This window comes from Lampetra fluviatilis, chromosome 56 (assembly GCF_964198595.1).
Source record: "Lampetra fluviatilis chromosome 56, kcLamFluv1.1, whole genome shotgun sequence".
In the NCBI taxonomy this organism is placed as follows: domain Eukaryota; kingdom Metazoa; phylum Chordata; class Hyperoartia; order Petromyzontiformes; family Petromyzontidae; genus Lampetra; species Lampetra fluviatilis.
The window spans coordinates 213,364-238,722 of record NC_136330.1 but is presented as its reverse complement, the minus strand read 5'-3'; the positions used below and the strand labels follow the sequence as shown (position 1 = coordinate 238,722).

Sequence of the window (25,359 nt, the reverse complement as noted above, 5' to 3'; positions counted from 1 at the left end):
CTAACCCAATATGCAATGCTGACCCGTAATACCGGCTGAGAAAACTTGTGTGTTAAGACAATCATTGTTTTATTATTATTATTACTACACAATTGAAGATGATTATGCATAGTTTCATAAAACACGACTTATTTATGTGGACTGACTGTGAATGTCACTGTTTGGTGCCGGGCTTACGAAGCCACGGCGGATAATGTGTTGGCATTACGTGTAGCCCGCTTACGGGCGTAGTACCGGCCCTAGCGGGGCTTGGGTGAGCGCTAGTCAGTGCGGAGGCACCACGTACAGCGTGCGGTGCGGGCTCCCGGTGAGGGAGCGAGAGGGAGTGTCAGCCAGCCAGGGTTACGTTGGGGCATGATACGCTAGTTGACCTGCCGACACGTGACCGGATGATATTGGAGGGGGGCCACCGGTGGACGGGGGCTGCTGAGCGGTCACGTGGTGTAAAAGAGCTCTCGGCAGCCTTCGGGAAAGAGCTCGAGAGATCGAGAAGGTGGGCGGGGCGAGGGGCGGAGCGAGCCCAAGCCCAGGCCGATATAACGGGAGCCCCGTGAGGGGCTCGGGGTTCTTCGTGTTGCTGGTGAAGAAGATCCACGTTGGGTAAAAGAAGCCTTTAGCCACGCGGTCCGGGACCCAGCTTGTGGTCCAGGCCGGGATAGCGAACCGTGTCTAGTTCTGCCGTAGCGTGGCTAGATGTACATTCAACACCCAAGTGTAGGTTGTGTTATGTTATGTTGAGTTGGTGAAATAAATAGTGTTGCTCCCAAGACAACGTCTGCGACTCAGTTGGACTCACTACATATGTAGCAGGTGAATGGTCTTATGCACACACGAAACTGAGTGGATCGTCGCCACCATCCCAACGTGGATGAAAAAGTCAGTTTTGTCCGACAACGCAGTGGTATGATATGGGCGTCGCTCTCCCTCATCGAGATCAGTGAACAAGTTATTTCTGATTCACAGTTCCTTATCGGTTTTGTGTACTACACCCAACTTAAAAATCTACTTTCAGATGAAGCTAATGATTACTCCAATGTTTTAAGTGTCTTCCAAAAGATTCCCAAAATCAGTGCAACTGCCCCAGTCTATGTCCCCACACCGAGTTCGTGACTGCAGCGTAGCTTTCTTGCTTCACCGAAAGATAATGTTACTGCCAGGAAGAAAGACTGAGAAAAGAAAGACTTCTGTGGGGGTCCAATAATCTCATCGGCTCCCTTGCGAATAGTTTGTCCGGATTAGCCTGGGATTTTACACCTAAGTTGGGCTTAACCTTGTTGCACAGCTCGTGAAACAAGCAATGACACTCGGGCAGGCGGGGCACCAAAGTAGGACATGCTCATAATCGCGAGCAGCGTACACACACAACATACACGCAGCACACACGCAAGCAGCACAATCGCACTCAGGCAGTATCATTACATTGCCATGGCTGAGGCAAGACACCGAGGAGATGGGTTCGGCCACTTAGTCAAGATGTGAATTTGACCCCAAGTGCCTCCTTGTGTAAAGACGCACGGAGAGACACATGCTTGATTAAAATTTTAAAGATAGAAAGAGGAACACATGGATTAGATAACAGACGCGGGTTGAACACATCATTCCAACTTTTCATCACTCAAAATCAATTGGCATATTTGCCCACGTGACATTTTGATTTGATTGGCTGTGGGGAGGTGGAGGGTATAGCTGAAAATTGGCATTATACCTATATGATCTAATCTAAAAATAAACTATTTATGAATCGTAATATTGGTAGTGACACCCTACATTAAAAAAACAAATCACACTCTTAAATAAAACCAGTAGGCTTGGACAGGACATGCCACTAGAAGGATCGATGGCCAAGGGATGGAACAGATCCAAGAGGATGTCCACTGTAGAGACGGAGCGATAACTTCGGCTTACGTGCAAGTGCTGGGTGGATTGTTGCATCGCGGGACAGGGAAGGATGGTGACTGCTTTGGGATGCATTAATTCCAAGGTGGATTGATCATGGTTGATGATAATGATTATGTCACCAGGCGGTACCAATCTCTGTCATGGCTCAGCCAGAAGATCAGCTGATTGCTGTGGGTTTTCCTTCTCGGAGTTACACAGATAAGACATCTCCCGGGCTTCAGCTGTGAAACTGCAGTGCACACTGTTGACAGCCTGCGGTGTCTACGCATTCAGCTGAACAAGAGGCGGCTGTCTGTGCTGGGGACACGGAAGAGATTACGAGACTCTGACCACAAGTCGGCCCGAAGCAATAAATCTCTGCTTCCTCTGCTTTCTGAAGCAGAAGACACACGTGACAGCAGCAGCAGTGGTCACAAGACGGCATTAATGTTTAACAGGCGTGGTGCGATCATCACCATACACAGAGCACCACCGCAGGAGTCTATGCTCGCTTATCTTACAGTTGTGACCATAAAAACAGCAACACCTCCTCTAAGCTCTCCGGAGTGGTTGCAGGGTTACGCCACAATCAATTGAGTCAAATGTATTTGTTTAAGCAGGTGGAAACTCAAGAGATACGTGTCTCATTTGAAAGAGTGACTGACCTGGGTCACCAAAATGACAAAAGCAAAACAATTAAAATAAAGTTACAGCAATGAAGGAAAGACAACTGCATCACAAGATTAAAAAAAAAGATTCAACAAACATAATTCAACGCTGAAAAATAAATGCCCTGCAATGAAAGCCGGCTCAGGCAGATTATTTATAGACTGATCACGATGCCCAACGTTCCGCTAGACGAGTTTGGGAGTTTATTCCGGAACTAAACCCAAATACAGTATCACTATTCGAACTGAATTAAATTCCTGAAGCTTCCAGCACGTGGAGAAAACGTTGGTCATGGTGCCGAACAACACGCGGTACATCCATAAAACATATCGGGCAGCTTTCCAGCACAACGACGATAACTTACGGTTATGTACTCTGTAACCAACTGGTTCTGTAGTGACTGTGCTTGTCACTGTGTGGTGCCGGGGCTTACGAAGCCGCGGCGGGTAATGTGTTGTCATTATGGGCAGCCCGGATTACGGGATGTAGTACCGGCCCTAGCGGGGCTTAGGTGAGCGCTGGTTAGCACGGAGGCACCGCGAGCGGTGTGCGGTGCCGGCTCCCGGTGAGGAAACGAGAGGGAGCGTCAGCCAGCCAGGGTTACCTTTGGGCATGATACGCTGGTTGACCCGCTGACACGTGACCGGACGATACTGGAGGGGGGCCACCGGTGGACGGGGGCCGCGGGACGGTCACGTGGTCCAAAAGAGCTCTCGGGAGCCTTCGAGAAGGAGCTGGAGAGACCTGGAAGGTGGGCGGGGCGAGGGGCGGAGCCAGCCCCAGCCCGGGGGCATCTAACGAGGGCCCCGTGAGGAGCTCAGGGTTCTTCGTGTGCTCGAGGTGTTACGAAGATCCACGTCGGGGAGAAGAAGCCTCTCGCCATGGGGGCCGGGACCTAGCAGCTTGTGGTCCGGACCGGGATAGCGAACCGTGTCTAGTTCTACCGTAGCGTGGTGAGATGGGCATTCGAGACCCGAGTGTAGATTGTGTTATGTTACGTACCGTTGTGTAAATAGTGTTGCCCCTAAGATAACGTCTGCAACTCAGTTGGACCCACTGGTTCTGTATATACTCTGTAACCCACTGGTTCTGTTTGTACTCCATATCCCACTGGTTCTGTATGTACTCTGTAACCCACTGGTTCTGAATATTCTCCATAACCCATTGGTTCTGTTTGTACTCCATATCCCACTGGTTCTGTAATGTGCTCCAAAGCCAACCGGTTCTCTATGTACTCTGTAACCCACTGGTTATGTTTGTACTCCATAGCCCACTGGTTCTATATGTACAGTACTCCATAACCCACTGCCATTAGTACGCTTACATTTTAATAGTGGCTTGTGATGCGGTCAAATCTAGACACCTGATTGTGCCATGTAAAGCACAATGAATTTCGCAGGGTTTTAGAATGAAGAATAAAAGTATTTAAACAACTTCCTCAAAAGTGTAAAACCGGCTCCACTCGCAACTGTTTCTCGTTTCATCTCACATGACAGCACATATGGGCGGGAGCCCCTTTGAAATTAAAATACTGTACAGGCAGTCCTCGATTGACGAACACCCGTACTTACCAACCAGCTTCCATGAAATATCAAATACAACATTCACTTAAAACGAGAACTCGCAATTGCAAACCGAACCGCGTAACTATTTTGGTTCAGAGGAGCGATTCCTCCGCCAGAGATGAGTCGGCTTCGTGCTCGGAGTGTCTGTGTCTGTGTGTGTTGGGGGAGCGGTGGTGTAGCGGTTAGCACGCTGCGCTATGAATCTGGCGACCCGGGTTCGATTCCCGCTCACGGCCAACACCAGTGACGATTATCTGAACCGGTCATGGGCCTCCCCTAGGTCGACTCAGCCTCAAATGAGTACATTGTGAGGTGTGTAAACATCGCCACTGGGGAGACAAAGGCGGACGTGCGTGGCGCTGGTCGTTCACCCCCCTCGTGTGCCGTGCCGGCCTTCATAGGCGACGCTCGCCAACAGCTCTTGCCCCGACAGTCTGCCAAGGCTATACGGGGGTCGCGTTGTGGTGTCTCTTTGCCTTTGTGTGTGCACAATTGTTGCGACTTCTTTCTGACTACAAGCGAGAAATCGGGACTCCTGATAAGTGAAAATAAAACAGTTTTTTATGTTTTATTTACGATACAGTACTTTTCTAAAGTTTCACATGCAGATGTACAATATTTATCCGTATTTATGAGTTTAACAATGCTTCCCTTTTCATTGAACCGTAACAGATTTCATAACACTGACCGTAAGGGCATTTAAATAGTACATTACATTATTGTGTTCCGACTTACGAACCGTTCGACTTTTGAATGAGTATCGCGAACGAATTAGGTTCGTAACCCGAGTACTGCCCTATTTAGCTTTGTATAATGTATATACAGTACTGCATAGACTAAATAATATGCTATCTCAACCTTCCCAACGCAGTGTTGAATTTGTGGCATTATTCAGAAAATGTGAAATTACAAATGTCACTTGTAAAAGCACATTTCACCCAGAGAACACAAAGTGCTGTACAGAGGTAGAAGCAGAAATATTTTTTCCAAAAAAATATGAACTTCAGTTTCAGTTTTCAGTTTAATTGATTTGGTATATCCCTGTGTGACATTCGGCTCTTGAATCGATCAGGAACTTTATAAGCCAGGTATAAATTCCTCGTTCCTGTGGTCAGGGGTCACTGCCTCCATAGATAATTCTCACTCATTCGCTATTTTTGAGTCTCCTCTAACAGATGCAAGATTTCAACACTCATCGAGTCAGCAAGGGCCTCCTCGCCAAGCCCCGGGGTGCGGCTTCTGCGCCACCGACCTCCCCGACACTCGCCACAACATCACGTGGCATAACCCTGTGGGCTGCTGTGACACGAGGCAGTCGTCAACCAATATGGTGTGGTAATATCTAGTCCAGTAATCCAGCCGGGGATACGTGAGACGTGCAAATCGTTCGTAGTCTATGATCGCAGCATTGTTTTAAATGCAGTCACCGACGACCTGGGCGGAGGCATCAAGTTTGAGCGCAACTCGATCGATCACCCGTTTATCGATCACACCAAGTCCCAGACACGGCCATCGTGAATCATCCCCCGAGCGGCAGCGGCCCTCAGGGCTGTAGCCCCCGACCGCAGTGGAGCCAAGTGGATTTGACAGCCAAGACGAACCTCCCCGCAAAGCCACTCAATGCCCGCAACTTGGTACAGAATCTCAGTGGCCTTGACACGGCCATGAGGTAGCCCCGGCCACACCAGCTCGGGGCACGAACCCACGGGTTATCAGCGGTGGCGGTGTCCGATTTGTGTCTCTGACATGGCCGTGATTAATCCCTTTAGATAAAAACAGCTTAATAGCTTACAGGCAGCATCTCAGTGTCTCTGATACGGACATTACCAGGTCGGCATGCCCATTATGAACTCCCCGAGAGAAATACTCCCAACTTTAATGTTAACCACACAGATGATCGATATCCGGCATGGCCATTATGAGCCGGTGAGACACCTGGACCGAGGTCTCGAACCTATTCCTCAACATCGCTGGCTCAGTGCCTGTGACGTGGTCATTATCAACCCACGAATCCACCCAACAACGGCAATATGTACTTGTAATGTGAGTAAAATTCGTTATCCACACTATCAACACGAGCACTGGTTAACGTAACTTTAAACGGAACAAACTTTAATGATCATTGCGAACCCAGCCACCAATGCCTCAGGGACAGCGCTGTGAACCAACCCCTGCACTAACAACAGGCCGCGCACGCTCACAAACACATTCACGAACCGGTTACCTTCTCACGCAAACTATAACCAGCAACTAAACAATGAAAGTAACTTTTTTAACTAATCTGGTCCGTGCGGCCTAGCAGCCCACTCCGCCTCACGCCTTTCCTGAGCTGCCTACCCGACATGACTCGCCTCCGCCAGAGGACGGAACCGAACGGTCTCCGCCACGGAGATCGTGGGCGGATTTGCGCGACTCACCAGACATCTCTGGAACCGCCGCCACATTCCCTGGCGCGGAGATCGGAGTGAAAACGAGTTCCCTCTGCGAGACGGGATGCGGCTTCGCTTGTCACGGCAGGAGAAGCAGCAGCGGCGGCAGCAGCGGCACGAGAGTTGTGGCGATGGGTGGTCAGTGGCATCCACTTCCACGTCAGTGCCCCGCCCCCGTTACCGAAAACCGGGACGCACGGCGTCACCGCTTTGCAGCCGAGGCGGTGTTTGCAGCCCGAACCGTGTTTTACCACTTTAATTCATAAGCTTTAAATGCGTTTGTGAATATGATTCGTCCGCATTTACAGATTACGTTTAATTTCTGTACTGCAGTTCAATTAATTTCATTGAACAGAATCGACGTGCAAGAACAGATCTGAAAGCATGCAAATGCATGAGCTGCATTTGCAGCCGTGGGTGTGTCTCCACTGCAACACTATTGATTTAAACGTCTTTGGATACACGTTGATGCAAACTGTCCGCATTTGCAAGTCATGTTGCGTGTTCTTTCATGCAGTGCAATGAATGCAATAACAGGTCTGCGAGCGTGTGTCGTGCATGATATCTGCATTTGCAGCTCAAGCCAGATCTCTGTACTGCGGTACAATTGAATTTTTACTTGAATTTGTTTAACCAGATGCGAGCTCTCACAAACATCATCATACGATAATGGAACAAGTATGCGTTTGCCTGTCCTTATTTTTTAAAGTAAAATTTTTGAGAGCATGACATTCGTGTAACATTAATATTCAATTAAACATTCCATGTGTATTTTTTTAATCTTAGTAAAAAAATCTGTAAAGTTTGCGAAACTTTACAACCGGTTTACGACGGTCTCATTCGCGACACATTTATTACGTCTATTTAAGGCCACAATGGATCGATTTGTGGCACAAAGGGGCCATCCATTTAGTAGGTACGAAGAAATCTGTCAAAACTTGACCCCTCCCTGTCCTATAGAACGGCCGATATTTAATCCACGCTATTTAATCCACGCAGAAACGATCAATGATTAATAATATGAACGTATTTAAGCAAACAGATAGTCCACCGCCGGCTGCATTATTATCGAGGCTTCACCCCCCCCCCCCCCCCGTTTCCTATGTGTACATTGTCAGTAGACCCCCCCGCCCCTGCATGCCGACGTGCTCAATGGATGGCCCCAAACTTCACTTACGACCGACTCAGGACACATTTAAACAGCGATGGCTCTTCTGTTAAACGTCAGTAAAGTTTATTTCCAAAAGTTCAAGTCACTAAAGCAGAGGAAGGAATGTAAATATTCTTTTAAATCTATAAAAATTGCTGTTAATTTATCTTGCATTGGGATGTTTGACCAGCTCCTGTTTAAGAATGTTTGGTTTTAATGAAACCCCACTTTCGAACACGTGGATGCCTGTCATCCCTACTTAACGCCAGTACTGTTCTCCTGTACTGCATTAAGTGTATAACATCAAGCGGGTTACTTAAAAGCAAACTCCAATGTGTAAACGTCGAGTAAGCCGCTTTTAATACGTTCACTGCGACACCAGGGCCAGTTCAGACATCGCTGTTGTGGGGGTTGATGGCACAGTGCGCTAACTCATACGCCACCGCTCCCCCTCGATTTTCAAACCGTGCATTTCAACGACTCCTCCATGAAGCAGAATGCATCCTGAGGACGAGACGGTAGATGATGCAGGTCTTCCCTCAAGTAGACACTTTCACTCTCCGTTGGCTCTCCGCTGCTGATAAAGAGGTCACCTCTCCGGATGCACCGCAGCGCTAAATAACGGCGACTTTAACCCCAGCCCGGCACAACGACAAAACTAATTGGCATGGACAAGGCAGAACACAATCCTTTATTGCTAATAATAAAAGCATCGTTCATATTTAGAGTGAATTACTGGCATCAGAACAAACAACTTGAGCGAGGATTGTTTTAGATGTCTGCTACTTAAAGAAGCCACGCCGTGCATTCGGCTCGGTATGAAGTGCGGGGTTCGTGGCGGCGGGCGGGGGGGGAGACTGGGAGATTGTTGGCTGAGAGAGAGGCGAGGGGGGCATGCTCTCTGTAAGTAGGGCACTGGAAAAGCTGTGAGAATGCCCCTGCATGTGGCATCTGCCGCGACTGCCAGCAAATGCCTCCACGCCTTAAACAAAGCCCACATTTTGAACCGCGCTTATAGCGACGGCGTTGCGATCCACGCCTCGAGGGGCGACTACGACGAGGCCGCCGCCGACTCGCTCCCTGCCGTAGAGGTCGACGATTCACCCCCACGGCGATTTCAACAAATTGCCGCAATTCGGTCGCACTTTGATTCTAGAAATCGATATTTTTTACATTGTAACGGCATCTAGTGGTTGCAGGGGTCACGTGAACCGATTGGGTGCATACAAACTGAGCAATACATTTTAATACGTTATTTGACAATACCGCAAGCTTATGCATCGTCAAAGGCTCGATGGCAGTTGACAACAGACCCAATCGTAATCGGGTGACCGACTCAAGATGACTGACAGATGCACCCGCCTGTGCTCCCCACGGTGCCACATTTCTGTGCATTCTATTCAACGGTCAAGAGATGAACATCCAAATAAGGGCCGATGCGAGGCCGGCGCTGGGCTGAACCTTGCACCGCCAAGTGTCCCCTTGGCCGTCGAGTTTACGCTTGTTAGTGGCGAATCACGGTGACCATGGCCCCTCACACAACCGCTCTTCTGCCCCCCCCCTCCCCCAGAGGATCTGGAGCCTGGCCTCATTCAATGAACAGTTTTCAAAACTTAAGTGAGACAGAATTCACTCCAACCCTCACCGAATTGGTGGCAACTTAACCCCATGGCGACTGGAAGAGAATTTCAGTCAGGCGATGTCTCAAAAATAGTCGACGGCGGCTGTGCTACTACTTCTTGTCTTGCACTTTTGGTCGCTATTCATGAAACTATTCGAGATTATTTGTGTTACTGTTATTAAACCAGCAAAGCCTCACTGGGCCTCAACTGTTTTCCAAGAAGGTCCTGCCAAGTTTTCACAGGAGGCGACAATTGCGATGCGTTTCCAATTTAATATTTAGTGGCATAATTATTAAATTTGTGCTAAATTGGACCGTGACTGACAAACATTCTCCTACAGTGACGGGATCTTTAACGTCCATTGAGAGGCAGACAGCACATAGTATGTTATGGTTACTACACCGCAGCATTAATCAGGATGGCTTGCTGGATTTGAACTGTGAACCTCTGCAATAAGCGGTAAATGCCACTTCACCACCGATACATTAACAACTGTCGACCATGCAAGTACCAGGACTCATGTGCAAAAGAGGTAATTAATATAGACGTGCCCTCGCCTGGTTAAATAAAGGACACCAATTTCAAATAAATATATTTCACCTTCAGTTCCAGTCGTGACAACATGCTCGTCATGCCGTCACTACTGGAATTCCAATATCACACGAGTTCCCTTCCACAGGGCCACATGCTTTCCACGAAACGTACACTACACACGGTATATGTTGTATAACCATTCATCAATACACACATTTGCTTAACAACCAAAACCCTTTGTTCAAGATTTATAATCTTGAAGATCTATCACTTAAAACATCACTGTGAGTGCTCACTGTCTCTGCCTTGAACGTACAAAATCAGCACTTCAGTGCATTTGACACCTGGTCACCTCCAGCAAACTTATAGAGCCCTCGTCTCGTCAGAACTACCCTCTATGAAATACACAACTCGTACCATCTAACACGGAACCCTTTCTTCAACAATTACAGAACCCTAATCGATCCGATACAAAACCCTCATCTGCTCCAATACAGGACATTATTACTACCACGCTCGCTTACCCAGGAAAACCTCAACGAGTCTCAAGATCATTTTTCAGGAGGGTCCCGCCATCTTTCTGTAGTCGGGGGTGAAGTTGCCATGTATAATGACAATTGAATAATCTGCCGGTAAGTTTTCAGCATTTGGATGTTTGGCCAATACTAATAATATCGCATATTTTATTATTGTGGGAAAACCTGGAGGAAACACATGCAGACGAGGGGGGAAACAAACTAAAAACTAATTCCACGCAGAAGAAAGGTGCTGTGTGTCAGGAACTGAACCCATGGACCTATTTACCGTGAGGCCAAACACCACCGCACATCCAATCTGATGCAGAACCCTCGTCTCATCAGATACAGAATACTCATCCGATGCACAGATTGGAGCGAGGCGACACCTACAGTGTGCACACTCTTTTGTGTGTGCGTGTGCGTGTGTGCGTGTGCGTGTGCGTGCGTGTGTACGAGCCTTGGCCCAGTAGCACATACCAAGCACACGGAGTGTGATCACTTTTCATAGCTGCGCAGCACTGCTCATCGATACGGCCTTCAAAGGCCCAAGTGGTGCGGAAGAGTGCATTACTGCAGTACCGTTTGTGTCCGCGTGAGCGCGGTGTGGTAGTGTTTACTGTGGTGTGCACTGGTGTAGAGTCCAAATGTTTTTGAGAAGCCCTCATTCAGCATGAGGCATCTATAGCGCTGCTCACATGTTGCATGGCTCACTGCAGGGTAGTGAAGTGCAGCGCAGTGTAACAGAGTAGTGTGGTATAGTACAGGTGTCTTATGTAGTTGAGTGTAGAGTTGTCGGGTGGTGTATTGCACTGTAGTGTGGCGAGAGCGGGTGGTCTAGTCGTTAATTACATCGTGCGGTGTGAGGAGCTCAGAGTAGTGGAGAGGTGCAGTCAGGTCGTCTTGTTGAGCACGTTGCGCGGCTCGCTGCTCGGCACGCACCAGTCGTCGGCCTCATGCAAGTTGCGGTAGTGGCGCCACGCTGAGCGGTTAAACACCGGCAGCTTCTCCACCGACTCACTCGACAGCGCCTGCAACACACCGCGCGGCACTCGTCACCGCCCACGTGGCACCCGTCACCGCCCGTGCGTTGCGACTTCGGTTAGTCCAAGCGCGCACACGCAGCGAGTCACCGGTCGTCGTCTCAACGACGCGCGGCGCAACCCAGAGGCGCGTCATGGGAGACACAAACAGTAAAACACGCCTGCCCCTCCATGCAAGCAATATATGTGTACGATTACACATCGCCCGTAAGGCCTTCTGGGAGTGCATCATTTCAGCAGTACTGGATTGGTACAAGCAACACTGGGGAGAACGACGTCGAACGTGGTGCGTGCGGGCAGCACCACCTTCAGGTAGATGAGCGCGTCCGTGCCCTGCCCCTCCATGGAGTAGAGCTTCAGGTCCCCATTGAAGTACTGCGCGTAGAGCCGCGATATGGGCAGGCCGAAGCCAAAGCCGGCCTGCGGGAGAGAGTCGCACGTGGCCCGTTCTGAAGTGCAGCACCACCCAGCAGGAGGAAGCTTCCACAACCAGCAGAGACTTCACCAAGAGAGAGGGGAGGGTGAGCCTACCAGCAGGGGAGGGGGGAGGGTGAGCCTACCAGCAGGGGAGGGGGGAGGGTGAGCGTACCAGTGGCGGGGCGCGGGAGACGTCGGTGTGGGGTGGAGGCGCGGTGGAGTACATGTAGTGGAAGAGTCGCTCAATCTTCCTGAGAGGAACTCCTCCTCCCTGATCGCTCACCTTCACACGCAGCGCGCGCGCACCGGCCAGACCATGGGTCAGCCACACCACCAAGACACACGCTACCACGAGTCACACCACACCATGAGACACACCACCACGAGTCACATTACACTTCCCCTGGTCCCCCTTGGCCACCTTGATGGTGAGGTCCTCAGGGCCGAGCGTGATGAGCACGTGAACGGGGGGGAAGTCCGACTCCCCGTGGTGCTCCACCGTCGCTCGCACCGCATTCTGGTGGGGGAGCATGGGTGGGGGGGCACAAGGGGAAAGGGTCAGGGGGGGAGGGGAGATTCAAATAAGACTGCGACGTCTGCATGGCCAAGGTTTCCGATGCCACTACCACACCTCGCTACCAATGCTCTCCACCCTTTGGCAGATCTCACCCTTGCACAGCAGACGCACGCAGCCATCTCCAAGATCGGCGCGGACAGACTCCCACCATCAGCTATAGGGCGGCTTCTCTTCCCCTTGGTTGCTGGACTTGTGGAGACCCCTCCAATACCATGTCGGCATTCATTCAATTGACGAAACAGATTGTACAGCCTCATGCACGTGTTGGATGGTGAGGTGATACACTGCTAAGAGTTCCATATGGATTCTGCATCTCACAACGTTAGATACAAATCTTAATTCTAATAACATTACTAAAACAGAGACAAATCAATGTTAATCGATAAATCTCTCCCCCTCCCGAATCACTTTGAGAGTCTTTGTAGCAACACGCGACCGCACAATCGCACTCAACGTCGACGTCACGTTGCGATAAAGAATTCTCTTGGCTTTCTCGCAGCGCCCAGCCCTGCACGTTAGAGAGCGGCCCACGGAAGCGGATACAACAGAACTAGCTCCAAGATCCCTTCTTGGAGTGAAGCATAAAACAAACGGCGACCGTGGACGCCTAGGAACGTGGGGGGCTGCTTACCTTTAAGAGCTCAAAGAGCATGTGAAAGAGGTGAGAGGGCACATACACAGCCTGGATGGGAAGGCCCGGGTTCTTCCCTACGGTCAGGCAGCATGGAGGGAAACAGAGAGAGAAAAAACACCTCCTCACCCGCATGCGTGACAACTCTCGCCACCGCCTCACCACAACGCACGCTGCTCGCACACTCGCTCCCATCCTCCGGCCCGGCTCAGTTTCAGTGAAACCCATCGACTGAATGTATGACTCGCAGAGTCCTGGTCGTGCTTATCGAGTGAAGGCAAGGGAATGTAGAGCATTACCACTTTCCAGGTTGAGATCGATTATGCATAAGCTGTCAGTGTCCAGCCAGGTGGTCATGATGACCGTTGTAAAGGTGATCCAATACGAATGAAACATTGGTATAAAATCACATTGCTACATGGAACTTGGTCTAGAAAATAGCAACCACAAGGATAAAAGTGTTCACCAATATCTGGAGGCACACAAACCAGAGAAGAAAATATTATTTGCAATATAACCATTCGTAATTGGGGACAATTAGGCACAGCTGCGCTTTTGGCATATATACAGTATTCGTAATTCGTCACGAGCCGAATTTCCAAACCGAATGGTCCAATTTAGGCATTCACGTGGAGCGACGCCACGCGCCACAACCAAAACAATTACTCAGTGTGGTGGCGGCGCGTGTGGTGAGCGTTAGTGCAGACCTCTTGCTTTGGACTTTACCTTTTTTATGCACTCTGTGCAAGCCAACCCTCTCGGAAATGTCGTCTACACCCACATCAAGAAGTAATATAAAGGGACTGAGACAAATCCAATGTGTGTCTATGTTGTGTGCGTGTCTCTGTGTGTCTGTGTTGTTTCTCTCTGCTTATGTGTCTGTCTGTGTGTCTCCGTGTGTGTTTTGTCTCTCTCTCAAATTTAGTTCTACCTGATGACGATTGCTTGTGTTGCGATCAAAATGTCGTATTATATGATTTCATTTATTTTCTTTCTACGGGACTTTACCGAAAGAACCAAAGAGTAATTCCTGCAGTGACGAAAGCTTCAAATCATGTTTAAATCCAATGTTGTGGATAGAACTGATGCAGGTGTGTCAATGCGTATGGTGTGTGAATAGTTTTGAAAAACAAATTTGGAAGAAAAAAAATTGAGGTTGCAGGCACGAGAGAGGAGTACCATTGTACATTATTCGGAATATTGAATATTGGATAATTTGGCAAGGCCAATATAGTATTTTGCATTTTACTTACATGTTAGTGCTTGCAATATGCAAAAGTAGATTACTAAAAAGTTCTTAAACTTAAAGTTCATTCAACATAAGCTGGACGCGAATCTTTCCAATCGTGGCAACGTTACAATTTGTCATAAGGCTTGTGATGCACGATGACGTCATGAAACCACCGCGTGCCCAAGATGTCTCAAGGGCACCGGAGGGCGCGCCCCCTCCCGTGCGAGGTGCCAGGGCTGTGCTGGCAGCGTGCCTACCGTTGTGCTGCTCGATCTGAACGTCGGGACATCCCAGGTAGTACTGATTGCACAGCTGCTTGGCGCTATCGAAGGCATCTGTGAACACACACACGCGCAGGGGCGCATGGGTGCTGCGACAGGCTAGGTGCACGATGATGCACACCTCGCTGATGAAGGTGTCAGGACAGACCCAGGCGCACTGGGGTGGACAGGTACAAGTTCACGGCTGACATGTCATGTGACGGGGGAGGTGCTCTCAAGTCAGAGCGTCTTCACCGGTTGCCTGTGTGGTATGAATTCCACATAATTCTGACAAGGGCCAGTTCACCCAAAGAACAATCACTGTAGACATCTAACAAAGGGGTCCTCATTTTATTGACCCAAGAGGAATGATGATGACAGGATGGGTTGAGCCCTACTCAGTGTTTGAACTCACAATTTTTCGGTTGAGAGTCGAGAGTTCTGACCACATTCAGAACATTGTGATGTGGACAATCACAGCAGCTTTAACATCTATACCAGTGTCTAGGTGTCCTGTACTGGCAAATATCGTACCACCACATATTCACCATGTGACTTGCAACAATCAGAAGCCGACTCAAAGCTCCTGCCGATAAAGACGCCCTGACCAAGATCTCGCGACCACGGCGGAGATCCCGAACTCGTCCAAGTGTCAACATGGACATGGTGCGAAGCAACTCGTGGGCTTCAAACAACGTGCCCAACACCACACTGCCCAGCGAGCCCACCACCGCACTGCCCAGCGAGCCCACCACCACACTGCCCAGCGAGCCCACCACCGCACTGCCCAGCGAGCCCACCACCACACTGCCCAGCGAGCCCACCACCACACTGCCCAGCGAGCCCACCACCGCACTGCCCAGCGAGCCCACCACCACACTGCCCAGCGAGCCCACCACCGCACTGCCCAGCGAGCCCACCACCACACTGCCCAGCGAGCCCACCACCGCACTGCCCAGCGAGCCCACCACCACACTGCCCAGCGAGCCCACCACCACACTGCCCAGCGAGCCCACCACCGCACTGCCCAGCGAGCCCACCACCGCACTGCCCAGCGAGCCCACCACCTCACTGCCCAGCGAGCCCACCACCTCACTGCCCAGCGAGCCCACCACCACACTGCCCACCAAGCCCACCACCACACTGCCCAGCAGACTTTCATCTTCCACAGAAACAATGGCAGCGCTTAACCGGATCCCCATACACCACTGAAGATGCGTACACAAAATGCACAAGTGCAGAATAGACTCTCGCCTGGTGTGCGACTGTAGCTATGAACTTCAAACTACGGACCGTGTAACTCCGCACTGTCCCAAATTAACATATGAAGGTGGTGGGTGGGTGAGTGGGTTGGTGGGTGGCTTAGTGGGTACATCTATAATTCACCAACTCTCAGACAAATAGGATGGCTAAATCAGTTACAAATGAATCTCTAACAGTTCCTCTACACAGGCTACATGAAACATGAAGCAGCTTTGATCACACCAGGAGACACTAGGAGCAATGTTCATCCGAGAAGTCCGAGGTTCATCTCCGGCTTCTTCCGCCACTCACCCTGCACCACCTCTGCCACCTGGCATGTGGGGTCGATGGTTCCAATGTGCTTCGGGTGGATGTCCTCCAGGCCAAAGAGAAGCGCTGCAAGTGACATGCGCACACACTAAGCATCGTCTTTGCACGGATGGTGACACTTAAAAGGCCTCAGTAACTCAAAGTGCCTTATCGCACATCATCTGAACAATGTCAAGGGGCAACCCCAGTGGCAGCTGTCCCCGTGCGGCACAAGGCCACTCCCTAACAGCCAACAGGCAAAAGAAGTTCAACAAACATACAATTATTCTGCCAGTCGCAGATGACAATAGAATGTAATTCCAATTCAGTGATTTTCAGGTCATTTTTCCAATTTGGCAAATTTGGACATTGACGCCAGCACACAATGGCCGACGTGTTCATAAGTGTCGACATACGCACGCATACACCAATGTGCACACACGTGTACAGAGTTCACAAGGCATGGGTCGCTGTATGAGTAGCTGCAGAGTCTGCCATCAGGGTTAGGGATCAGGGATCATGGGTATAGAGGGGAGAGTTAAGAGGTTGTGGGTTGTGGGGTGATGGTTGGGTGGTTGTGGGTGGCAGCTGTGTGTAGTGGGTAGTGGGTTACTGGGTGGTGTGTAGTGGTTACTGGGTGGTGTGTAGTGTGTAGTGGTTACTGGGTGGTGTGTAGTGGGTTACTGGGTGGTGTGTAGTGGTTACTGGGTGGTGTGTAGTGTGTAGTGGTTGCTGGGTGGTGTGTAGTGGTTGGTGGGTTCCTGGGTGGTGTGTAGTGGGTTGCTGTGTGGTATTAAGTGGGTGGCGAGCGGCACACCGTGCTGGTTGATGAGCATGCGGAAGGAGATGCGGCTCATGTAGAAGCGGTCGAGGAAGTACTGCACGTTGCGGTCGGAGGCCGGGTCGACGCCCAACACCTCCTTGTACTCCATCACGCCCTGCGCCATCGTGGGCACCACGTCCTTGTGCAGGGTGCGCACCTCCAGCAGCGTCTCTGTGAAGCTGGAATACGCACGCACACACACTGCTCAACACATGTACACGTGCAAGATGTACTCTGTATGGGTGGTCTCCGTGGGCTCTCCACTGCTCTGAATGGAACTGAGACGGGTGGCGAGAGGAGCTCTTACTTGGTGAGGACCTTTCCATCATCGGGGTTCTTATCCACGTACCCCAGGATCTCGGTCATGCTCTTGGCGTACCTGGTGCAACACACACCCCTACCATGTTAAATTCAGTTATGCACTTTGCTCAACTTGGGAATGTAGCCTACATCAGGGCAAGTGCTGTTAGAGGTTGGCTGTTAAGACTGCTGCAGCACACAAGGAGGTGCCGTGCACAGACACGTATATAAAGACACACAAATATACATGTCAACACAAATACACGCAATGCAGACACAAAGATGTACACACAGGAGGCGGCACACCCACTACCCCTGCATGAGCTGCTGATAGAGACACATGCACACCCTCGTTCAGACACATGTACACAAACACACACATACAGACACACAACAGGTGGCACACTGACCAGCTCTGCACGAGCTGCACAGAGGGCGTGTGCAGCAGCTTCTCGGGCAGGAGGTTGATCTCCTTCATGGTGTTGGCGAGACGCACGGGCAGCTCCTGGCGCAGGAAGACGAACGACGTTCGCTCACACGCATTCTTAAAGCCTGCGCACCGTCACACAAAAAGACAGACTGTAGTTCGCGAGCAACTATAAAGGCCAGCACAGCACAAGAAGGAGTGAGTGACCAGCATCACGCATAGTTGCCTTTGTCTCCTTAGTGGCGATGGGTTTACATCGCACCGTGAGCAGGAATCCAACGAGGGTCTCTAGGATCGTAGCGCAGTGCGCTAACCACTACGCCCTCTGCTCCGTGCCACGTGGCCTGTGATCCAGCGCTGTGGAGGCAGCGGGCAGGGTTGGTGGATCCCCACACACAAATTTTGTGAAACTTCCTTTCCCGTGGGCATCAAGGAAGTGCTGTACCCAGGCTCGCCAGGAGAATGTGACACTCGCATGTGTGGGTTTTCTCTAGGTGCTCCAAGTTCCTGTGAAGGACGTTACTGCTGCCCACTAGCGTCCTTCACACACCTCCTTTACAGAAGTCAATCTTGACACTGCTGCTACTAATTGTCAGCAAGCGCATTCAGCTCCAAATCCTCATCATCAGCATACATAACATCGCCTGGCACGACAGAGGCATCGCAACCTCCAGAACTCCATCCTGTGTGCACGCACCATGACCTTTCTGGGTATTTTTAGTCGACCGTCTCAAGCGCTCGCGGCTGTTTGTGTCCGAGCCGTGAATTTTAAAATAGGGTGTGGCGGTGCGGTAAAGACCGTGGCACAAACGATTAGCCCGGCGACCTCAAAGGTGCACACGAACCTGGCGCTCTGGGTAAACATTTACAGCGTGACACACAACAGCGGCCCTGCACATCAGCAACATACACAATAGTGCAATAGTGAGTGGATCACTCCACGCAACGAGGCGTAAGTGATATTACAGCATCATTTGAAATATATTTGGGCTACAACGCATTGCCACGGGGAAGCTTCATGATCCCATGCTGGCCTAAGCCAGGCTGCCAGCAAATGAAAAGCGGGAGATGTAGTGAATAGATGTTCACCAGGCGAGCAGCCTAGTGACCATCGAAACTCACACACACACTTGGTGATTATCTCATATACTGCCGGCGAATGATGGTGTCACACTGTGGCCCATGGTGTGAGATTGGTGACCGTAGTGGCACGGTGGGATATTTAGCATTGTTGATCAGAGTAAAAGAAAGCGCATCCGCTGTGTGATGTTGTTGTAATTCAGCAGTTTGGGGGAAGCAAGTTGTAACTGGGAGAATATTCTGTGGTTGATAAGGTAAAATTTAATATTTAGGGGAAATGTTGGCAGAAAAGCACAAACACAAATAAACAATATACTTCGCAGGTACAGTACCTCTGGATTGGCAAACTGGGGTCGTGGTTCCCATGTTTTTAAAAGACCAGAGGGTGTGCTCCAACTGCTGAGGAACCACACTCCTCAGCGTCCCAGGTAAAGCTTTTGCCAGACTTCTGGAGAAGAGCTTCTGCCCAGTGGCTGAGCCTCAGATTCAGGAGGAAAAATGTGGATTCCGTCATTGTCGTGGACCAATGGACCAGCTCTTTTCCCTCTCACAAATATTTAAGGGGTCATAGGAGTATGCTTCTCCAGTCTACTTCTGCTTTGGGTAGAATGTGAGAAAGCATATGGCCGTGCTCCCCGCAATGTCTTGTGAGAGGTGCTGCGAGTATGACGTACCGGTGCCGCTTTTGTGCGCTATCCGGTCCCTCTATTCCCAGAGTGAGAGCTGTGTCCGTATTCTTGGTGTTAAATCAGTCGTTCACTGTGGGTGTTGGGACTCCGCCAACAGTATGTCTTGTGTCTCCACTCCCGTTTTATTATTTTCATGGACAGGATATCAAGGCGCAGCCGAGGTCTGTGATCTCCAGCGGGCACTTAAACGGCTTAATGCCGAGTGTGAAGCGGCTGGGATGAGGATCAGCACCTCCAAATCTGAGGTCATGGTTCACTCCCAGGAGACGGTGGATTGTTCTCTCCACGTGAGGAGGGAACAGCTGTCCTTAGTGGAGGAGTTTAAGTACCTCAGTGTCTCTTTCACAAGTGATGGTAAGTGGAAGCAGGAGATCGGCCGGCGAATCGGCGCGATGTCCGTAGTGTTGCGGGCACTGCACCGTTCTGTGGTAGTGAAGCGGAAGCTGGATTCTCGAACAAAGCTGTCGGTTTATAGGTCGATCTACGTTCCCTTCCTCACCTATGGTCATGAGCTTTGGGTAATGACCGAAAGGATGAGATCGTGGATACAAGGGGCCGAAATGAGGTTTCTCCGCAGGGTTGCCAGGCTCACTCTCCATGATCAGGTGAGGAGCTCGGTAATCCAGGAGAGCCTCAGAGTTGAGCTGCTACTCCTCCGGATCGAGAGGAGCCAGTTGAGGTGGTTTGGGCACCTGGCAAGGATGCCCCGCCCCCCCGAATAGACTCCCCTCGGAATTCTACCGGGCACGTGCCACTGGGCAAAGACCCCGAGGCCGGCCCAGGACACGCTGGCGGGACTACATTGCTCAGCTGGCCTGGGAACACCTGGGAATTCCCCAGTCTGTCGTCAGGGAAAGGGAGGTCTGGACACCCCCTACTCAACATGTTGCTTCCGCTACCCTCACCAGGACAAGCGGACTAAGATTTAACGAACTTGGCATATTTATCATTAACATTGCCTTATAAAATAAATGTTAACCTATTACATGTGTGTTCTGTTAGTGACCAATGTGCTGAGTTTGTGTTTTTAATCATGTTCAATCAGGTCTCAATTCTATTGACTAAAACTAATTTTAAATGAGCTCTCAACTGTGTATATCAAAGACACCACATGGAGCAGTAATAGACACATGTGTTGAGATGAGATGCGAGTTGCCGATGGCACGTAAAGTGCTCCGAGATGACCCGGTGTGATGGAGGGCAGGGCTCTATCCAACATCAGTCGTTATTGATATTTATAGAGGACAGCACCAGAGGAGCTGTAACCATAATGGACATAGCCAGAGAGGAATGGGGGGGAGTAGAGGTCCAAGGGAGGTTAACCGAGGTCAAGGCTGGAGACGCAAACCTCCTGAGTGTAATGGAAATAGGCAACGTCTATTAATAGCCAAGAGAGATGCCATCCAAGTTTGTTTTGTAATTTATTTTGATATTGTTTGTATTGTCTGGCAAATATATTTTGAAAACAGATGTACAACCGTAATCAACACTATCCATCACCCTCTGGCCTGATTACAAAATAATACAATGCATGTAACACCAGCGTTTAATGTTTTGTAAAACACAACTTTCTCTTGTAAGGCAGTGTTAATGACAAAAAGTTAAATTTTATTTTATACGACGTGTTCATGTGAGTTCACGTGACCCCTGCAGCCATAATCATTTTTAAAATATCGATTCTCGAATCAAATCAGGAGCCTGGACAGTGAGAATGCATCACGTCGCTGGGGAACAAATCGTTCTAGCCCGAGCTTACGCACAACAGACTACGCAATGGATTGTTAAGAAGGTCACGGGTCCACACTAAGCTTCACCACACAAACGTGTCCTGTATCTTAATTTTGCCCCAAGCAGAATCACAACCCTGGAATCTGTTATAGGAGATCAATAACTACCCCCTGCATCACACGCACCCATTATCTCACAACCACCATGTACCGTGGGGTCTCATACAGCACACAAAGCGACGGGACAAAGATCCCCGTGTAGCCTTTAACAGACTGTGACGTGCTGTTGGCAATCACCTATGGAGACCGGCACGGATGAAGAGGGAATGGTGTGACCGGAACCATGTTCGGCCGCATTTATCTCCCCAGTGCTGATGTCTTGCGCACCTTGACCAAGGAGCGATTTAAATATTCACCATTGATGTTAGCTGTGGTCATAAATTGAACTCGGGTTACCCAGTTGCTAGAGAAATACACGAATCACTACGAGACGTGGGTTAGACGTGTTGCCTTTATAAAGAGGCAAAGATGTTTCATGCGTCTTGATTAATTTAATCTTCTGATTAAATAAAGAATAGAGACTTGCTGACTGTCCTTTATTTTTAACTTTCCTTTGCTACAGGGAGGCTGAGGTACAACATATTTTATAGTTCAGAACAGAACAGCAGCACCATAAAAACCAAGACAGATAACAGAATCAGTGTCTCAGCAAAATAAAAGGGAAGTGCAACAAACATCATAAAATACTCAACTCAAATAACATCAAATTACATCCAGCATCATCGAGCACATCGCCCGATGATGCTGGATGTAATTACCAGCGGAATGTCGTACTACTCAGATTGTAAATGTTGTGGATTCACTCTCCAACACACCGGTGGGCTGAAGTAGTGAACTATTTGGCGTTTTTTACGTGACAAATCCCTTACTGATTGGCCGTGTCGGGTGGTGGAGGGTTTCGACACATTTATACTTTACACGATCTAACCCAACAAGCTTTATTATTAATAATATTGGTCGCGAAAGCCAACGTGTTATCCCATGTGTATAATAGATGTTGCATTGAACAGAAGGGCGAGCAAGCATCGGCTTTAGAACATTAACGAGGATGGAACTAAGGAACACCGATACACTTGAATGTCTGTTATTTAGTGTATGCCTTCAGGTTTTATTGTGCTTCAGCAAATTGTACTTAATTTTACAACACAGTAGTTGAATCATGATGTCCTGTGAATTCCATGTACTGTCGGCCTCTCGTGTAAAAACAGTATCCTATCTGAGAGTTCTCATCTGGTGATAATCTTGTGCGTGCGTCTGCTCCGTGTACTTGCTGTCCTTCCCCCGCACCTCCGATTAGCACGGGTTTGGTAAATAAGGTGCGAAATTATTTCAACATGCATACACGCACATTCACAAAGATGGCTAAAGTAATTTGCAAATATCCAAACTGGTCCTGGGGTTTTTCCTAGGTCGGCTCAGCCTTTACAATATGGACGAAAGCAAATATAATCGGACCTCAGTTCTGCCTCCATATATTAAATACCACAAATATATTTTTAGTCCACGAGGTCCTATTATTGGCTTCCCATCTCAATGTTACCACGCGCCGTGTATTGAATATTCACCATACAGCACTGGAAGTGCATCTTCTATCAAGGACCAATGACTGACGCAGCGAATACACCGGCAGGGAGGAGCCCATGCAGTTTAAATGCGCACAGTGTGTTTAATGTGGGGGTGGTGACTTATTGAGGGAAATGTTTAATTTAGAGACTTACATTTTAATTTTCTTCTCAAGGTCAGCCCAGTGGCAGCCGCTCCCATTAATAGTAACAGAACCAATAAACAGGGTATGTGCCAGGATCACAGTGAAGTGCATGCTTAACGTTACACGAGATGGAAAATTCACGTACATTAAAGTGTAAAATTAAAGTGTGAAAGGAAAGGAACCATTGAATAAACTAAATACAAATCTGTTCATTTTGGGATTGTTTACGTGGGCCAGCCGGCACGTGGATTTCATAGTCCGCATAAGCAACACGGGAGCCGTGCCTCCACCAGCGAAGCGTCCATTGGCGGGAGCTACATCACGTGACCGGGCAAAACCCCTTCCCGCGTAAGCGCGGTAACAAATACAATGAGTCGGTTTGAATGGCAACGACAACGACAGAGGCGCTGACACGGAGACACCGCCATGAGCACAACAACAACACGTCAACAACAACAACACGTCAACAACATCACCAGTTGCCACGTTGTGCTGATTATTATGTTAACCTGTTCTGGGACCAATGTCGGTCGATTCCGCCCGACGTAGTTGCCAGTGATGATGATGGTGGTGGGATTTAGTCTCCATGACTGCATCAGGCAAAGACGTATCCACGTGTTCAGGGGATTCATTGGAGCCGGTTTATTTCCCGTCGTACGCCGGCACACACCGCACATCCAGTACACCACACATCCAGTACACCACACATCCAGTACACCACACATCCAGTACAACACACATCCAGTACACCACACATCCAGTACACCACACATCCAGTACACCACACATCCAGTACACCACACATCCAGTACACCACACATCCAGTACAACACACATCCAGTACACCACACATCCAGTGCACCACACATCCAGTACACCACACATCCAGTACACCACACATCCAGTACACCACACATCCAGTACACCACACATCCAGTACACCACACATCCAGTACACCACACATCCAGTACAACACACATCCAGTACACCACACATCCAGTACAACACACATCCAGTACAACACACATCCAGTACAACACACATCCAGTACACCACACATCCAGTACACCACACATCCAGTACACCACGACTCGGGTACACGACGCGGCACGTGCCACCTACCCCAGGCCTCCAGCAACCCGGAGAATATAAAAGTGGGGAATTAAACCCCTCGTGTGTGTGTGCAGTCACCGCGCAGGGGTGCACACTGCACGGTGCCCATGTGGGTGCACACTGCAGGATGCGTGATGCCCATGTGGGAGCACCCTGCACACTGCAATGTGCACCACGCAGTGTGCAGGGTGCACACTGCGTGATGTCATGTGGGTGCACGTGCGAGTGTCTTCGGGTTGCTCGACCAAGCATGAAGTATGGTAAACAACCCTCTCATTCAGCAGTGGGATGACTATGGCTGATGGTGTCCACATACAGAGTGTGTGAAGATGAAGGTGTGTAGACATGCACTATGTACACGCTTGTGTTCAGTAAGGTTGTTACACGAAAACGGGGAACCTTTTAAAAATCCTTTAACCAGTCACCATTCCCAGTGGCATTCTAGTCACGGCACGCGCGAACGTGCACATGGCAGTCTGTGCAAGTCACCGCATGGGACACTTACCCTCGTTTCCAGACTAAAATTGTAACATATTTACGTATATTGACAAACACTGCCATACGCGCGGGCAACCCCGGTTTTTACCCATTAATTTACAATAAATCAGAAACGGAGCAGAGCGCGCCGCGTGTGTCCTGCCGCGTGCGATGTGCGTGAGTGGGGGGCGAGTGAGTGGGGGGCGAGCGAGTTGGGGGCGAGCGAGTTGGGGGCGAGTGAGTGGGGGGCGAGCGAGTGGGGGGCGCGGGTCCTCACCGAAGTCGAGGAACTGTTTGATGGAGAGGGGCGAGGGCGAGAAGCGGGAGTAGAACTCCACCTGCGACTGCAGCGACTGCAGCGCAGAGGCGGCGCGCCGCAGGCAGCGCAGCAGCCGCATCGCGAGCGGAGCTCCCTCCTCACGGGGGGCCTCCTCACGGGGCCTCCACACGGGGCCTCCTCACGGGGGGCCTCCACACGGGGGGCCTCCACACGGGGCCTCCTCACGGGGGGCCTCCTCACGGGGGGCCTCCTCACGGGGACTCCAGGAGTGGAGGAGGCTCCCAGGAGTGGAGGAGGTCGTCAGGGCTACCGGCGATCTGGCTGAGCGAGGCCACCACGCAGCACCCCACCGGCTGCAGCGACTGCCGTCGATGGAGACGAGAAGCGAGGATGGGAGAGAAGCCCCGCGCGTCTCCCCTCTGCGCTTGCGGCACCACAGAACAACAACAGCAGCAGCAACAACAACAGCAGCAGCAACGACAGCAGCAGCAACAGCAGCAGCAACAACAGCAACAACAACAACAGCAGCAGCAACAACAACAGCAGCAGTAGCCACACGCGGCGCGGCGACTCGCAGATAGCAGGGGGGGGGGAGCCCCTCC

The 25,359-nt window shown here is 50.2% G+C and overlaps 2 protein-coding genes across 8 annotated transcripts in view; both read right to left on the bottom strand.

The window, feature by feature from the left end:
- The window catches only part of LOC144950040 (phospholipid-transporting ATPase IF-like), a 41,597-nt gene extending 34,891 nt beyond the window's left edge, over positions 1–6,706 (bottom strand). For all 6 annotated transcript variants that reach the window (XM_078880016.1, XM_078880014.1, XM_078880015.1 and 3 more), the window contains exon 1: positions 6,530–6,706. In XM_078880016.1, the coding sequence (XP_078736142.1) occupies positions 6,530–6,556 (27 nt within the window). In that variant the 5' untranslated portion in view covers positions 6,557–6,706. The remainder of the gene's footprint in view (positions 1–6,529) is intronic.
- Positions 6,707–8,361: 1,655 nt separating this feature from the next.
- LOC144950042 (pyruvate dehydrogenase (acetyl-transferring) kinase isozyme 1, mitochondrial-like) lies at positions 8,362–25,359 on the bottom strand. 2 transcript variants are annotated; one of them, XM_078880021.1, is made up of 11 exons: positions 24,755–25,359; positions 17,606–17,747; positions 17,203–17,274; positions 16,890–17,074; positions 16,076–16,159; positions 14,519–14,596; positions 13,031–13,107; positions 12,244–12,339; positions 11,995–12,105; positions 11,712–11,825; positions 8,362–11,393 (listed from the first exon to the last, which is right to left on the bottom strand). In XM_078880021.1, exons 1-11 carry the CDS (start codon positions 24,873–24,875, stop codon positions 11,256–11,258), a joined length of 1,218 nt encoding a protein of 405 aa, XP_078736147.1. In that variant the 5' UTR covers positions 24,876–25,359; the 3' UTR covers positions 8,362–11,255. The 2 variants fall into 2 exon arrangements, with proteins under 2 accessions (XP_078736147.1, XP_078736148.1); XM_078880022.1 differs by lacking the exon at positions 24,755–25,359 and adding an exon at positions 22,897–22,957.

Excerpts from the sequence above, each read along its gene's own strand:
- LOC144950042 (XM_078880021.1), bottom strand. The coding sequence starts at position 24,875 with ATGCGGCTGCTGCGCTGCCTGCGGCGCGCCGCCTCTGCGCTGCAGTCG. Across the intron at positions 17,748-24,754 it reads CAAACAGTTCCTCGACTTCG|GCTTTAAGAATGCGTGTGAG; the intron begins GTGAGGACCCGC and ends GACGGTGCGCAG. Across the intron at positions 17,075-17,202 it reads GATGGAAAGGTCCTCACCAA|CTTCACAGAGACGCTGCTGG; the intron begins GTAAGAGCTCCT and ends TGCGTATTCCAG.